At 57.1% G+C, this 16,120-nt stretch overlaps 2 protein-coding genes across 3 annotated transcripts; one reads left to right on the plus strand and one right to left on the minus strand.

The window, feature by feature from the left end:
* Positions 1–4,059: 4,059 nt before the first annotated feature.
* NANOS3 (nanos C2HC-type zinc finger 3) lies at positions 4,060–8,021 on the plus strand. Of its 2 annotated transcripts, none has more exons than XM_017851225.1 (2): positions 4,060–5,417; positions 7,707–8,021. In XM_017851225.1, exons 1-2 carry the CDS (start codon positions 4,874–4,876, stop codon positions 7,766–7,768), a joined length of 606 nt encoding a protein of 201 aa, XP_017706714.1. In that variant the 5' UTR covers positions 4,060–4,873; the 3' UTR covers positions 7,769–8,021. The 2 variants fall into 2 exon arrangements, with proteins under 2 accessions (XP_017706714.1, XP_017706715.1); XM_017851226.1 differs by having other exon boundaries at positions 4,060–5,405.
* A 2,015-nt stretch (positions 8,022–10,036) lies between these two features.
* On the minus strand, positions 10,037–14,947 carry BRME1 (break repair meiotic recombinase recruitment factor 1). Its single transcript, XM_017851212.1, has 4 exons — positions 14,874–14,947; positions 13,538–13,632; positions 10,585–10,798; positions 10,037–10,228 (listed from the first exon to the last, which is right to left on the minus strand). The coding sequence occupies exons 1-4, from the start codon at positions 14,945–14,947 to the stop codon at positions 10,078–10,080; spliced, it is 534 nt and encodes a 177-aa protein (XP_017706701.1). The 3' UTR covers positions 10,037–10,077.
* Between the last annotated feature and the right edge of the window lie 1,173 nt (positions 14,948–16,120).

Raw genomic sequence — 16,120 nt, forward strand, 5'->3', positions numbered from 1 at the left:
CCCCCCCCCCCACAAAAAAGAGAGGAGAGATGGGGGTCTCACTGTGTTTTCCAGGCTAGCCTCAACTTCTGGGCTCCAGCCATCCTCCTCCCTGCCAACTCGCTGGGGCTACAGGCAAGAACCAAGCTTTTGAGGAACCTTGAGAGTTCTGGACTAACAGCCACTCACCTTCCCCCTCCGCAAAATGGGTATATCCTACTCATGGCGTGATGAATGTAGTGTTATCATCAGTAATGTAATTATTAATACCTGTTCTCCCAACTCACTCTCCTTCCCAAGTCCTAGGCGGTCTCCTACTTAGAATGATGATCCACAAGGCAGGGGACCGGCCACCTCCCTGGGAAGGGCCTGGACACCTGGGGATGGGGGTGGCGGTGGCGGATAGAGAGGAGCCGATCAGGGCCCCTCGCACTCCATAGCCCGAATGGGAGGGCCTGCTGGACGCGGCGGATGAGCTGCGAGAGAGGGCGCCCCACTCCAGCTCCAGACAGAGGGGTGGGAACGTGACCCCGACCCGGGGCGGGTGAGAGGGCGGGCTCTGGGGGAAGAGCTCTAGAAGGTGTCGGAGGGCAGGGGGCGGTTCGGGAGGGCGAGTTAGCCGGCATCGGGCTCTGAGGGGCCCTACGAAGTTCGGTTTGGGGGCGTGCCCGGTCGGGGCGGACCTTAGTGGGGGGCTGGGCTTCGCGGAGGCAGGACGCTGTCCCGGGGCGACTGTAGAGCAGGCTTTTGTGGAGGGCTCTAAGGGGGCGGGTCCTATGGGATCTGGGCTCTTTGAGGACCGGCTTAGGGGCTTGGGGGGTGGGCTCCGTGGGAGTCTATATGGGCGGGTTTTAGAGGGAGCGTGTCCTGGGGAACAGGTCAAAAGCGACGGGGCTCCAGGGGGGCAGTGCCTGGTGTGGGGCCTTGGCTGGTGCCTCCAGACTGTGGGTGGGGCTCTCGGGGGCGCGGCCTGGGAGGCTGGGCCGGGTCCTGTCGCCAGGACCGTGAGGGGTGTGGTGGTGGTGGGGGGGTGGTTCACACAGCTCGACACACTTGGGGGTCCCTAATCCGCCTTGGGGTTATGCCAGGCGGTTATTTTGGGCCTCAGTATTCCCCTCGGTGAAATGTCAGGGGCCAGGAAATTACTTATTTTTTGCGACAACGGGGTCTCGCACTGTCACCCAGGCGGGAATACAGTGGCGCGATCACGGCTCACTGCAGCCTCGAACTCATGGGGTCCAAGCGATCTTACCATCTCAGCCTCCTCAGTAGCTGAGACTACAGGCTCACTACACCACACCAGCTAATTTTTTTGTAGGGACAGGAATCTCGCTATGTTGCCCAGTCTGGTCTCCATCTCCTGGGCTCAAAAGATCCTCCCGCCTCAGTCTCTCAAAATACTGGAATTACAGGTGTGAGCCGCAGCACTCAGCCATGCCTAGGAAATCTGAATGCAGCTTTCTAGGCCGTCCGCAGACCCAGGTGGGGGGCGAAGGCTCTCTCGTCCATCCTGGTCACTGCTTGGCTTGCGGGGCTATGGGATAGGGGTGCGTAGCTGCAGGCCTGGGGGCACCCGGGGGTGGGGGGTGGTCGCCGAACTCTGTGCGATCACTGGAGGAAGGGACTGGGGGTCATTTGAAGGATGAGGAAATGGACAGGGGGCGCCGCAGCCCCTTTTGAGACCCAGGGGGCTGCGCTGACTCCCGAAGTGCCCGAGTTCAGATGCTGTGCGCACGCGCACGCGGGGCGAGCGGCGCCCTCTCTGATCCTCCTGCCTCTCCGCTGTCTAGTGGGGACCCCATTGCACTTGAAAAGTGGAGAGACCTGACGAACCCCCACCCCCAAGTGCCCCACTCCCGCTGTTGTAATTCCTAAACCATCGTTCCCGGAACTCAGTGAAGCTCCCGGAACGTATTACATTGTATTAAAATGGCTTGTTTATCTTCACGTTGCATCAATGCCCTCGGGGCCAGGATCCTTGGTTGCCAGACTTCCCGGGGCCATTTGGAATGCCTCCTCCACCTCGGACTAGCAGTGGCCTTTTGCCTCAGTCTCCCCAGTTGACAAAGAGGGGGTAATCTGCACCTCCAGGACCACTTTGTGAATTACTTAGGGAGCCGGCTTGAGGCCAGCACTCCCGGGCACTGCTACATCTCCATCCCCATAGCAAAGGCTACATTTTTCTTTACTATCATTTATATTTGCCTTGTGTTTTTCCCAGATCTAGGTGCAAACAGTTGGCACCTGAAAAGCGGTTGTTGATTTCATGGGAGTCAAGGGGTCCCTTACTCTCTCCTCCTCTCCCCCTTCGCCCTCTCTGGTTCTCTGCCACCTACCCCACCCCCAACTCCAGGTCCCGGAGAATTTGCCAAGGGTTTGGGGGAACATTCAACCTGTCGGTGAGTTTGGGCAGCTCAGGCAAACCATCGACCGTTGAGTGGACCCTGAGACCTGGACTTGCCATCCTCCTTCCGGTGACTCTAACCTTCCAGATCTAGGGGGGCCAGGGGAGCCCCCAATCCAGCCTGGGCACGTCCCCTCCCCTAGGCCACAGCCAAGGTCACAATCAACATTCATTGTTGTCGGTGGGTTGTGAGGACCGAGGCCAGACCCACCGGGGGATGAATGTCACTGTGGCTGGGCCAGACACGGCTTAAGGGGAATGGGGACTGGGGACAGGACCCCCCACCCACAAAGTCACTCAGCCTGTTTTTTGCCCTGACCCCAGCCACTCCTCTTTGGAGAGGAGAGCTGGTGTCTGGGATCTGGATGGACTCTGGCTGGATTTGGGACTAAGTATTAGAGGATTGGGGGTAAACAGGCTGGGGCAAGGCAGCTAAACTCCCCTCTTCTTATTATTAATTATTATTTTTTAAGATAGTCTCACTCTGTTGCCTCGGCTGGAGTACAATGGCCCAATCTTGGCTCACTGCAACCTCTACCTCCAGGGTTTGAGTGATTCTCCGGCCTCTGCCTCCCAAGTAGCTGGGATTACAGCCATCTGCCACCACGGCAGGCTAATTTTTGTATTTTTAGTAGAGACGTGATTTCACTGTGTTGGCCAGGCTGGTCTCAAACTCCTGACCTCAAGTAATCCTCCCACCTCGGCCTCCCAAGGTGCTGGGATTACAGGCATGAACCACTTTGCTTGGCCTAAAATCCCTTTCTGAAATGTGGGTGGTAAGTTCTGCTCCATGGAGTGCTCCATAGTTTTGTTCTTTTAAATTAGAGACAGGATCTCGCTCTTGTCACCCAGGCTGGAGTGCAATGGTGTGATCTTAGCTCACTGCAGCCTCTAATAACTGGGGTCAAGTGTTGATCCTCCCGCCTCAGCCTCCCCAGTAGCCGGGACCACTGGCACGCACCACCACAGCCAGCTTATTTCGAAAAAGTGTTTTTGTAGGAGCAGGGTCTCAAAGTGTTGCCCAGGCTGGTCTCCAGCTCCTGGGTTCAAGCGATCCTCCCTTGGCCTCTCAAAAATGAGCTGCAGTGCCTGGCCAATAAAAGTTTCTTCAATGAATGGATGGGTGGATGAGGTGTGTAAGCGGCACAGCCTCTCTCCTCTGTGTCCAAGTCCTGAGCACCCCCTACCCTCCTGAGATCTCATCTGGGGGAGGACATTGAAGAGCTGTAGGTACTAGGGGTCCCCTCCTAAGATCCCAACCTGCTATCCCCCACCTCCCGACTCCAGAGGATTATTTCTCACCCCTCTGCAGCCCCAGCCAGGAAGGGGCTCCCTCCCCAGCACCTAGCCTCAGGGGGCCCCCGGTAACTAGAATAAGGAGGCAGATCTGGTGCTTTTTGTTGTTTTGTTTTGAGACAAGAGCCTTACTGTGTCACCCAGGCTGGAGTGCAATGGCTCATCTTGGCTCACTGCAACCTCTGCCTCCTGGGTTCAAGCAGTTCTCCTGCCTCAGCCTCCCGAGTAGCTGGGATCACAGGCGCCCACCACCATGCCTAGCTAATTTTTTTTTTTTTTTTTTGTATTTTTAGTAGAGACAGGGTTTCACCATGTTAGCCAGGCTGGCCTCGAACTCCTGACCTCACGTCATCCGCCCCGTCTTGGCCTCCCAAAGTTTTGGGATTACAGGCATGAGCCACCACGCCCAGCCTGGTGCACGTCTTTATAAATAACTGGATGGGCAGGTGGCTTCACACTTCAGTTTGCTCATCCATTAAATGGGGGTTCCACTAAGACAACCGATGTGAAAACTCTTGGAGGGAGACCAGAGCTTGGGGGGTGGGGCATGATCCTTCCCCTACCCCCCGCAACCAGCCCATGAGCCTGGGACCACCACACTCCTTTCAGAGACAGCTGGAGCATCAGCAACCTACTCCCCGGACACACACACAAAGAGCCCAGGGGCACCTGGCCACTCCTCCGCCCAGAGGAAGGAAGAAAAAGTTATAAAGAAGTTACTAAGTTAACTTCTTTAAGTTACTGGTAACTGTTAGTCTTTGAGGGTGGGGTTTCCAACCCATTCTGCCCATCCTCCAGTGGGGCTGGAGGGCTAAGGACTCCAAAAGGAGGGGAGTTAGGGTAGCCCCCCAGTTCCCTGGAGGTGTGTACATGGGGGTGTGGCGCACATCGCTGGGTGCCCCCCACACACACCCTGTGTCCTGCAGCCCCCCAGCACCACCAGAGGCCATGCAGCCTCTTGGGAGGTGCCTTAGTGGGGCACCCAGCCCCCCTGCGACAACAAGGAACCTCCCACAGCCTGCTCCTCCCCCTTCACACCCCCTTGGAGGTAAAAGGAGGGTCGGCCAGCCCAGACTCCCAGGCTCCAGAGAGAGGAAGGAAGGGGCAGCAGAGAAGGTTCAGAAAGAGGGAGTTTGCGCCAGGCCCGGTTACTTGTCTCTGTGACTCCCTCCGCCTGGCACATGCTGCCCAGCTATGGGGACCTTTGACCTGTGGACAGATTACCTGGGTTTGGCACGCCTGGTTAGGGCTCTCAGTGGGAAAGAGGGGCCTGAGACCAGGCTGAGCCCCCAGCCAGAGCCAGAGCCAGTGCTGGAACCAGTGTCAGCGCCGGAGTCAGTGCCAGTGCCAGAGTCAGTGTCAGTGCCAGAGTCGGTCCCAGTGCCAGGACCCAAGGATCAGAAGCGCAGCCTGGAGTCCTCGCCAGCTCCTGAACGCCTGTGCTCTTTCTGCAAACACAACGGCGAGTCCCGGGCCATCTACCAGTCCCACGTGCTGAAGGACGAGGCCGGCAGGGTGCTGTGTCCCATCTTGCGGGACTACGTGTGCCCCCAGTGTGGTGCCACGCGTGAGCGTGCCCACACCCGACGCTTCTGCCCACTTACTGGCCAGGGCTACACCTCCGTCTACAGCCACACCACCCGAAACTCAGCAGGCAAGAAGCTGGTCCGTCCTGACAAGGTGAAGATGCAGGACACAGGCCACCGCCGAGGAGGAGGAGGAGCAGGTGCCTGTACAGGTGGCTGGGGGGACCTGTCTGAGAGTAATGGCTGAGCCCCTCTGTGAAGTAAGATTAGCCCCAGTACCCACCTCCAAGGGTTAAGGGAAGACCTTAGAGAGAGCTTAGAACAGCAGTTTATTTTATTTACTTATTTGTTTATGTTGAGACAGAGTCTCTTTCTGTTGATCAGGCTGGAGTGCAGTGGCCCCATCTCAGCTCACTGCAATCTCCATCTCTTGGATTCAAGTGATTCTCCTGCCTTAACCTCCTGAGTAGCTGGGATTATAGGTGGGCACCACTATGCCTGACTAATTGCCACCATGCCCAGCTAAATTTTGTATTTTTAGTAGAGATGGGGTTTCACCATGTTGGCCAGGCTGGTCTCGAACTCCTGACCTGAAGCTCTGCCCGCCTCGGCCTCCCAAACTGCTGAGATTACAGGCGTGAGTACCACGCCGAGCCAGTTTATTTTATTTATGTCTTTATTTATCTTGAGACAGAGTCTCTTTCTGTCACCCAGGCTGGACTGCAGTAGCGCGATCTTGGCTCACTGCAACCTCGCCTCCTGGGTTCAAGCGATTCTCCTGCCTCAGTCTCCCGAGTAGCTGGAATTACAGGCCTGCACCACCATACCTGGCTTTCCCCCCTGGCCCCCCACCGGTAGAAACAAGGTCTTACTATGTTTCCCAGGCCGGTCTCGAACACGGCTTAGGTGATCCTCCTGCCTAGGCCTCCCAAAATGCTAGGATTACAGGCCTGAGCCACCATGCCTGGCCCCAGTGAGGTTTTATTTATTTATTTATATTGTTTTTCCGAGATGGAGTCTTGCTCTGTCACCCAGGCTAGAGAGTGCAGTGGCACGATCTTAGCTCACTGCAACCTCTGCCTCCCGGGTTCAAGCAATTCTCTTGCCTCAGCCTCCCGAGTAGCTGGAATTAGAGGCGCCCACCACCGCGCCCGGCTAATTTTTGTATTTTTAGTACAGAACGGGGTTTCACCATCTTGGCCAGACTGAGTCTCAAACTCCTGACCTGGAGATTCACCTGCCTCGGCCTCCCAAAGTGCTGCGATTACAGGCATGAGCCACCGTGCCTGGCCCCCAGTGAGGTTTTAAAAGAGAAATTCATTCTAGCAACTTAAATTGTCTTTGAGGAAGTCAGCTAACAGAGGAGGGGCCCGTCCGACTAGGTGTGTTTGGGCACTGCCTCACCCATCAGACTGTGAGCTCCTGGAGGATAGTGACTGGGAGAGGACCACCCCTCCCATCTACTCTCAGGCAGCTTTGCAGTGAACATTTGTTAAAGTCATGAAAGGGTCAGATGTGGTGGCTCACACCTGTAATCCCAATACTTTGGGAGGCCAAGGCAGGAGGATTGCTCGAGCCCAAGAGTTTGAGACCAGCCTGAGGCAACATGGTGAAACCCCATGTCTACAAAAAATTAGCCGGACATGGTAGTATGTGCCTGTAGTCCCAGCTACTTGGGAGGCTGACCAGGGAGGATCGCTTGGGTCCAGGGGGCAGAGGCTGCAGTGAGCTGAGATGGTGCCACTGCACTGCAGCCTGGGCAACACAGCAAGACCCTGTCTTAAAAAAAATAAATAAAAGCGCTGAGGGCGGTGGCTCACGCCTGTAAGCCCAGTACTTGGGGACGCTGAAGCAGGTGGATCACCTGAGGTCAGCAATTCAAGACCAGCCTGGCCAACATGGTGAAACCCCGTCTCTACTAAAAATACAAAAAATTAACGGCGTGGTGGCATGCGCCTGTAATCCCTGCTACTCGGGGGGCTGAGACAGGAGAATCGCTAGAACCCGGGAGGTGGAAGTCGCAGTGAGCTGAGATCACGTTACTGCACTTCAGTCTGGGCGACAGAGACTCCCTCTCAAAAAAGAAAAAAAGCGTGAAAGACTGCCTCCAGGAGACGATAGTGTTCCCTGTGAGCTTTGATGCTGTCCCACTGGGAGACGCTGGAGGCTAAAAGGACATGGGGACGATGGTGTCCTGCCGCCAGCCTTTCTGATTAACAACTTCTGGGAGTAACAGATCTGGGGACCCCCCCCCCAGACCCCGGCGGCCACGAGAGGGCACCACGGTCGCAGAATCGGAACTCCGGCGCTTTGTCTTGGGCTCTGGGTCCCAGCGGGGCCGCCCTGCGGAGCCAGACATCACGGGGCCGCTGTCTCCGGAGCAGCCACTGGGTGGCGCCAGAGGTCCAGCATCTCCGGAGGCCGAGTCCGTGGGCAACTTGGGGAGCGTTGAGTCATCGTGGCCTGTGATTAAGCATTTCTCTCCCTCCCCCCTCCGCTAGGTTTCAGAGGTGCCGGGAAGTCTGAGCCTTCGCCCTCCTGCTCTCCCTCCATGTCCACCTAAGAGGCCGCCTACATCTGGGCAAGGGCACCCGGGCTCAGCTGGATTTCCGGGAAGACCCACCCTATGAGGACCACTCCCACTCCCAGACCCTCCCCCCAGCCCGAGATTGAGCCCTGGGGATGCCCTGGGGTTGGCGAGGGAACAGCTGAAATCGCCCGTCCTTGGGGACCCTGTCCTTTGTGCCATCTGCCATCTCCCCAGTGCTGGGCATCCAGTCAGCACTCAATAAATGCTTATGAATGGATCAACAACAGACAAGGCCTGGTCTTGGGGCAAGGTGTAGCGTGAACATTGCTGTGAGTCCTGTACCTAGATCTCCCTTTCCTCTTCTTTGAGTTTCAGCACCGTGGGGTGCTAGGGTGAGCTGCTTTGTGCAGAGTAACACAAGTGGGTCCTTGGGGTAGCTGAGGGGGTTCTGGCACCTTGAAGCCAGATCGACATCATGAGACCCTTTCTGTGGACATTTGGTCTTTCAGCCACCCCCTGCACTGACATGCAAGATGGGTGGACTCCTCCCATCCCACCCCCAGCTCCTTACTGGAGATGGGGGCTTCATTTGAGGAAGAAATTAACAGACAACTAGATGGAGCCCCCCGCATCCTCCTCACTAAAGAAGGTGAATGGTTATGTCACCATGGATGCCCCAGTGACAAGCCACACAGTTCAGAGCAAGGGAGGGACATTTAGGGGGCAGGGAATGGGACCATGTCCTGGGGGATTGGGCAGGGGTGGTGGCCTAGGTGGGCTTGGGCAGGAGCAGAAAAATGGGGCCGTTCTGGCAGGGCGGGGGGAATGCATGTGGGGGAATTCCCATGCCCCTGCCTGCCTCCTCCACCTCCAGATCTTGTCCTGTTGAGGTGACAGGTGGCAGTGCTCAGGAAGCCAGCGCACCCACTGTGCAGTCCACATTCCTACCCCCGGTCCACAAACCAGCCCTGAGGCCTGTGGTCTGGTGGCGAGGAATCGAGCATTGTTGTCCCCTCTGCCCTTGGCTTTCCAATTTAAACTGGAACCAGAGGCCCTGGGGATGGGGGTGGGTCCTTGCAGACAGCTGGGTCGTGGAGGGGGATGTGGGGAGGAGGAGAAAGAAAACAGAAGGATACCAGCAGCTCCCAGGGTCTGGGAATGGAGTTAGGGTTTCCTAGGGCAGAGCCGCTGGGGCTGGAGACCCAGGGAACTGGGCTCACATCAGGGCATGTCCTGATGGACAGGGGGCTCACCTGGGTGTGAACCTGCCCTGCTCTTTCCTCCCCTCCTGCATGAGGTCTCCGGGGTATAAGATTGCAGGGTAGGAGGAGGACCCCGCCTGAGCCGTGGGAGCTGGGGTGCAGGAGTCAGAGTGCTTCATGACGTCGAAGGTCCAGTCAGCCTTTCAGTGACAGATTTCATAGAGGCATTGTTTTCTGCAAATGGGATGACAGCAGCCCCTGTGGCTGCTAACAGGACTGTCATCTGGCTGTTGAGAGGCTTGCGTGGGACGAGAAGTGCCATGACTTCAGCCATGTTTGCATCCATAACAACCTCTTGGGATAGCCTCCTTCCTGGCTGGGGCCCACAGGCAGCTTTCCTGGAGGATGGGCCAGGCCACCTGAGCACTGGACTGACCCTGCAGCTGGGTGATCTCCCAGGGCGTCTCTTAGGCTTCTGCGAACCGTGTGTGTGCTCAAGAGCCTGCACACACAAGCGGGCACACAGTCACCCACCCCTGGAGATTTGCACCCCTCTTGCTTTGCCAGGGAAGCTGAGGTGTAAACTCGTAGAGTGCGAGGAGGAGGAAGTGGGTAGAGAGGTTTGTGGGCGGAAGGTGAAGGAACTGAAGCCTCAGCCCCAAACAGCCCCAAACAGCCCCAAACAGGTCACCGGGCCTCTACAGAATCATTTATTACGGGTCTTCCCAGAAGAAATAAAATGGAAATAGGGAGAAAGAAAACAAAGGGAGCTCTCTTCTCCTCCAGGAAAGAAACAAATTCTGAACCTTCCATACTTGGCTCAGGAGCCTAAAATTTGCAAATCCGGACAGGATGGGCTCTGCTGGGAGGTAGCCGCTTCCTGGATCCCAGGCCTGCCTGAAGCCACTGGGGCTGCAGGAGACGCAGTTTCCCTCCCTGAAGCCAAGGGAGGCTACTGACCTTGATCCTGGCCAGGTGAGGCCAGGACCTCGGGGCCTCCTTGCTGTTGTCCATGGAAGACCAACTTCCGGGCAACTGAAGGGAGGTTTGTAGGGTCCACTAGGACCCCCTGGAGCATCTTGGAGGAGGTCCGCAGGCATGGGGGCTGGGTGGCAAAGGAAACACAGACCTCAAAGTGGCCTACAGTTCCCTCCAGGGTGGGTCCCCTCGAGGGACATTCCCAGGCCCCTTGGAAGGGTAAGGCAGGGGGGCTTTGCCTCCCGGCTTTGTCTTCCGGTAGTTGAGGCGCTTGAAGGCTTCCAGGTCCCGGTGGGTGCCCATGATCAGCCGGCTGCGGGGGAAATACAGGCACGTGTGTGGGGCTCAGTGGTCACCAGGTGACAGGGGCCCGCACCTCACAGCCACACGGTCACCAATGACTCAGATGCACACACACGGCTCACACACATGTGCACATAACCAGAAAGGGCCTGTTGCAGCACAGGCTGGGCCTGTTCCAGCCTTTCTTCAGAGCCCGTGTTCTGCAAAGGACCAGGGACGGGGACACGGTGAGGGCCCAGCAGCAGTGGGGTGCCTGACCCTCGCTGCCCACCCAGGGGCTTCACACTTCAGTCCCTCCCTGCTCCTCTGAGTCCCCACTGGCCTCCCACAGGCCCCACGCCCTGTGAGTCCGATCCCAGCCCGTACTTCAGGTTAGAGAGCTCAACGATGAGGCCACGCACGATGTTGGTGGCGTCCTCCATCCTGGAGGCCTCAGAGGCCTGGATCCCCACGAAGGTCCTGGCCGGCAGGGAAGGAAATTCAGAGTGGCCCGACCTCACCGGACTACCAGAGCTCTCCAGTGGGAGGGGCTTCCGCCGGGCCGCGTGCCATCTTTTCCGGGTGTCCAGCCTGTCCTCCTCTGTTCACGACAGAACCCTGATGGCCAACCCAACTGGCTCCACTGCCCAGCAGGCCCAGAACCCAACCACTTCTCCCCTGCCCACCCCCTGCCCTCTCAGGATGCTGCTGCCACCACCTCCCCAGCTCCTGCACCTGCAGTTTGCCCCCCACAGGTACCGGGGGTTGTGAACTTGGAAACCTGGCTCAGAGGCAGGCCCTCTCCTCCTGCAGCTGTGCACCACCTGCCTTCCCTGTGCCTTCCCCTCGTCTCCCACTTCTCCCCTCCCGCTTGCTGTAGCCACACTAGACTCCTGGCCATTCCTTGAGCACCTCTCAGGATTCTGGAACATTCTTTCCTAAATGTCTCCTCCTGATGGTGGGTGGTGGCTTCCCTGATCACCCCTTACATTTTAACCCCTTCTCCGCTGCCTTTTTTTCCCCAACACTCTGCCATCTGATGATCTAATCTGCTGTCTCTCATGTCCCCACATCCCGAATCCCCCACTAGCAGTCAACTCTGTGTTTTGTGCCACACTTTCTCCCCAGCACCCAGGGCACTGCTAGAAAAGCCAGCCCTGCCGGGCGCGGTGGCTCACGCCTGTAATCCCAGCACTTTGGAAGCCGAGGCGGGCGGATCACAAGGTCAGGAGATTGAAACCATCCTGGCTAACACGGTGAAAACCCGTCTCTACTAAAAATACAAAAAATTAGCTGAGCGTGGTGGCGGGCGCCTGTAGTCCCAGCTACTCGGAGGGCTGAGGCAGGAGAATGTGTGAACCCAGGAGGCGGAGCTTGCAGTGAGCCGAGCTCCGAGATCACGCCACTGCACTCCAGCCTGGGCGACAGAGTGAGACTCTGTCTCAAAAAAAAGAAAAAAAAAAAAGAAGAAAAGCCGGCCCAGATGGCATTCATATCTATGTAAGGTTGTGGAGGTCAAGGTGGGAGGATGGCTTGAACCCAGCAAGACCAGCCTTGGCAACGTAGTGAGAGCCCGTCTCTACAAATAATACAAAATTAGCCAGGCATGGTGGTGCATGCCTGTAGTCCCAGCTACTCAGGAGGATGAAGTGAGAGGATCACTTGAGCCCGGGAGATGGAGGCTACAGTAGGCTATGATCCTGCACACCAGCCTAGGCAACAGAGCAAGACTCTTATCTAAAAAATATCCTGCCAGGCACGGTGGCTCATGCCTGTAATCCCACCACTTTGCAAGGCTGAGGCAGGTGGATCACTTGAGTCCAGGAGTTCGAGACCAGCCTGGGCAACATGGCAAAATCCCGTCTCTAAAAAATATATACAAAATTAGCTGGGTGTGGTGGCGGGTAACCATAGTCCCAGCTACTAAGGGGGCTGAAGTGGGAGAATCACGTAAGCCCAGGAGATCGAGGCTGCAGTGAGCTGAGGTTGCACCACTGCACTCCAGCCTGGGTGATGGGAGTGAGACCATGTCTCAAAAAAAAAAAAAAGTCACGGAAGATCCAAGGAGCCACAGAACCCCACCCCCCCACAGAACAGGTGCTACTCTCAGACATGGGCAGTACAGGGGGCCAGGCGGGTAAGTGGGGGCCACTCGCCCTAAACCCGCCCATGCCCCAGGCTTGGCAGCACCTCTGGGGCTGTCACTATGGAAACTGCTGTCCTGTTGCTCCTGCCTTGGTCACCCTGAGGTGACTGGCAGCCCCTGGGCCTTAGCTTCTTGTGTGTGTCATTTAGCCTCAAGCCACCAAACCAGACCCCAGGCCCTCTCAGAGCTTCTAGACATCCAAGGCAGCAGGGAGGGGAGCTGCATTGGCCTTGGGACATCAGAGATTCAGATGTGAACCCTCCTGGCTCTTCACTCAAACCACAGCAGGCCACTCTGATGAACTACCTCTGGTCTGCGTGCAGGTTGTGTGTGTGGATAGGGGAGGTGGCCAGTGGCACGGCAGGTACAAGTCACAGGGAGTGAGGGCAGGAGGCGGGGACAGAGCTGTCCTCTGCTGGGGGAGGAGAAGGAGGAGGAGGGTGTGGGGGCCGTACACAGCCAGGAGCTGAGTCCCAAACCCTCCTCCACCCCCACCAGACAGAAACAGAAACTTGGCCATAAATAATTGATAAGCTGCCGCCTCTGCAGAGAGGCAGGTTCAAGTGCCAGGTAACAGAGAGGGCAGCCGCCCAGCCCTGGCTTCGAGGAGGGCTGCGGGAGGGCACGGGAGGAGGGGACAGACTACGGGGACCACAGGCATGGTGTGGGGGAGAGGGTGCCCTCCCCACACACAGCAGCCTGGAGGATGGCTCACTGGTGGCCTGTGTGAGGGAGGAGGTGGTTCGCCTAGGGCAAGAGCCAAGTGGGGAGGGGAAGAGGTGAGGGCAGGTTAGACTCACTTGAGTGCCTATCTGGTGCCAGAGCTAGGAATGGCTCCAAGATGGTCTCAGCCAACAGTTCTGAGCCCTGTCTGGGTCCCTTCCCCTTCCCAGGGACTCAGGAGGAAGCTTTGGCCCCTCTTCCCAGAGAGGAACAGCCCACAGAGCCGGGGGCACTGTCCCAGGGCTCCTAGGGAGACACTGGGTTGGGTGCTGATCACTGGTCACTGTCGCCCATTCTCTGCTTTCGGGGAGCAAGGGAACGTGTACAGTTTGAAAGACAGGGCTCAGCTCCCCTGCTGGACTGAGGAAGTCGAGGCCCAGGGAGGGAGAACTGGGGTCCCCTCCGTCTGTCACCCTCCTTGGTAAAATTGGTGAGGGTCCTGGAGCCAGTTCTCACCCACCCCACACCTACCTCGGCTGGGCCTTGGCCACTGCAACAGGGTCTCCACTGGCACGTGGGCTGGGGACCGGCCAGCGAGGGCCTGGCTTGTTCCCGGAAGGAAAGAACTGGAAAGAGAGCAAGAGGTGTGAGTGCCCGGGGCCTAGGTCGAGCAAGCTCTGCACGGGGAACCAGAAATCACGCTGACGCCTTTGGCTTCACTGCGGCCACAGTAGGTCACACCGGGGCCGGCTAGGACTCCTGCAGAGGCAGAACAGTAACGGGGAGGAACTCCACGATGGGTAGACCCAAGGCTACCGGCCTGGGCTGCACCCATCCTTTCCCCTTGGAAAGAGAAAGGCCACAGCCAACCTTGGTGTCCGCTCCTAGGCCGGGGCCTCCCACAGGCTGATCTGGGCAGTGCGGGCGCCCCTGTGCCATCATCTTTGGCCCTGACACCTCTGCAGTCTCCTGCATGCCCCTCACTATCTTTACGGGCACAGAGAAAACGCCAAGGGGTGGCAACTGCAGTGAAGTGGAGTTGTCTACCTTGGCTGAATGAGCCACACACATCCTGTTAGAAAAGGAGTTTGCAAATATAACACGAGGGGAAAACTCCCAGTGAGTACAGAGGAAAGCCTGGTAACTCCAAGGCACTTAAGCTTCTAAGCATCAATGGTGGTTTAATTTCCATGGAAAATGTCAGGCTCCATTATAAAGTGGTGACTTACAATGTCCCTCAGAAAAGAGGCAATGAGCCAGGCTGGGTGCGCCTGTAATCCCAGCACTTTGGGAAGATGAGGTGGGAGGATCGTTTGAGGCCAAGTGTTCCAGACCAGCCTGGGCAACACGGCAAGACCCTGTCTCTACAAACAAACAAACAAACAAACAAACAAACAAAAACCTCCAAAATTAGCCAGGCATGGTGGCACGCACCTGTGGTCCCAGCTACTCGGGAGGCTGAGGCAGGAGGATCAACTGCTTGAGCCTGGGAGGTTGAGGCTGCAGTGAGCTGTGATTGTGCCACTGCACTCTAGTCTGGGCAACAGAGCAAGGCCCTGTCTCTAAAATTTAAATTAAATGACTCCATATGCAGATTGCAGAAGCTCTATCAGTCCAAGAGTGAGCACAGAGGAGCTATGAGAAAGTAACACCAAACCCTCCCATGACGAGACCCTGGTTTGAGATTTGAAAGCTCTGTCTCTGCTGTGTCACCTTTGAGTCTCCTCCTGTAGCACAGTGCGTGACCATGGTGAGGTCAGGACGAAGTGCTGAGACGGCCCTCTCGATCCATCTTTGCTATTCCCCGTGCCCCTGCCCATGCCGGGAGACATGGGCCTTGGCCTTCCTGCCAGGAGCCACCCGGAACCTTCCCACGGGAACGTGTTCCTTGCCTGGGTCGCCTCGACTTGCTGGGGAACGCCTCGTGTCAAAACCAAACATGCCCAGGCCCTGGCAGTGCTGTCAGGGCGGTGCCTCCTCCCCTGGTGGGGGAAAGGCTGCCGATGTTGGTCAGGTCTGACCAGCCAGCTGTCTGTCTGGGTCCCCCGGAGTGTGGATTTCAGGGTCTTTTTCCAAGCTCGCAGTTTGGCAGCCCATTTAGGTGGGTTAGGGGCTTCACCTGCTGGATGCCACTTAGGCGCACCTGGCCCCAAACACCTTAAGCATTTCCCAGCCTTCTCTCCAAGCCACCACCCACGAGACCACAGACTGGAGGCAATGGAGGCGGCTCTTCTCTCAAGCGAGGGATTTGCATTTTGCAAGGCATGAGGCTCTCATAAAATTTCAGCTGTGCCCAGCAACAGAACTCCTGGCTTTCCCACACGCTCGTGTTCAGCCTCTACCACTGAACTGCACTGTGACTATTTTTTTTTGAGACAGGGTCTCCCGCACCCACGCTGGAGTGCAGTAGCGTAATCTCGGCTCACTGCAACCTCAACCTCCCAGGCTCAAGTGATTCTCCTGCCTCAGCCTCCCAAGTAGCTGGGACTGCAGCCATGCATCCCCATGCCTGGCTAATTTTCTTTTCTTTTCTTTTCTTTTTTGAGACGGAGTCTCACTCTGTCGCCCAGGCTGGAGTGCGGTGGCCGGATCTCAGCTCACTGCAAGCTCCACCTCCTGGGTTTACACCATTCTCCTGCCTCAGCCTCCAGAGTAGCTGGGACTACAGGTGCCCGCCACCTCGCCCGGCTCGTTTTTTGTATTTTTTAGTAGAGACGGGGTTTCACCGTGTTAGCCAGGATGGTCTCGATCTCCTGACCTTGTGATCCGCCCGTCTTGGCCTCCCAAAGTGCTGGGATTACAGGCTTGAGCCACTGCGCCTGGCCAATTTTTTCTTTTTTTGAGACAGAGTCTTGCTCTGTCACCCAGGCTGGAGTGCAGTGGCGTGATCTTGGTTCACTGCAACCTCCGACTCCCGGGTTTAAGCGATTCTTCTGCCTCAGCCTCCAGAGTAGCTGGGATTAGAGGCACATGCCACAACACCCAGCTAATTTTTGTATTTTGGTAGAGATGGGGTTTCACCATGTTGGCCACGCTGGTCTTGAACTCCTGACCTCGGGTGATCCTCCTGCCTTGGTCTCCCAGTGCTGGGATTACAGGTGGCAGGTGGGAGCA

Source organism: Rhinopithecus bieti, unplaced genomic scaffold (genome assembly GCF_001698545.2).
Source record: "Rhinopithecus bieti isolate Rb0 unplaced genomic scaffold, ASM169854v2 scaffold_33432, whole genome shotgun sequence".
In the NCBI taxonomy this organism is placed as follows: Eukaryota; Metazoa; Chordata; class Mammalia; order Primates; family Cercopithecidae; genus Rhinopithecus; species Rhinopithecus bieti.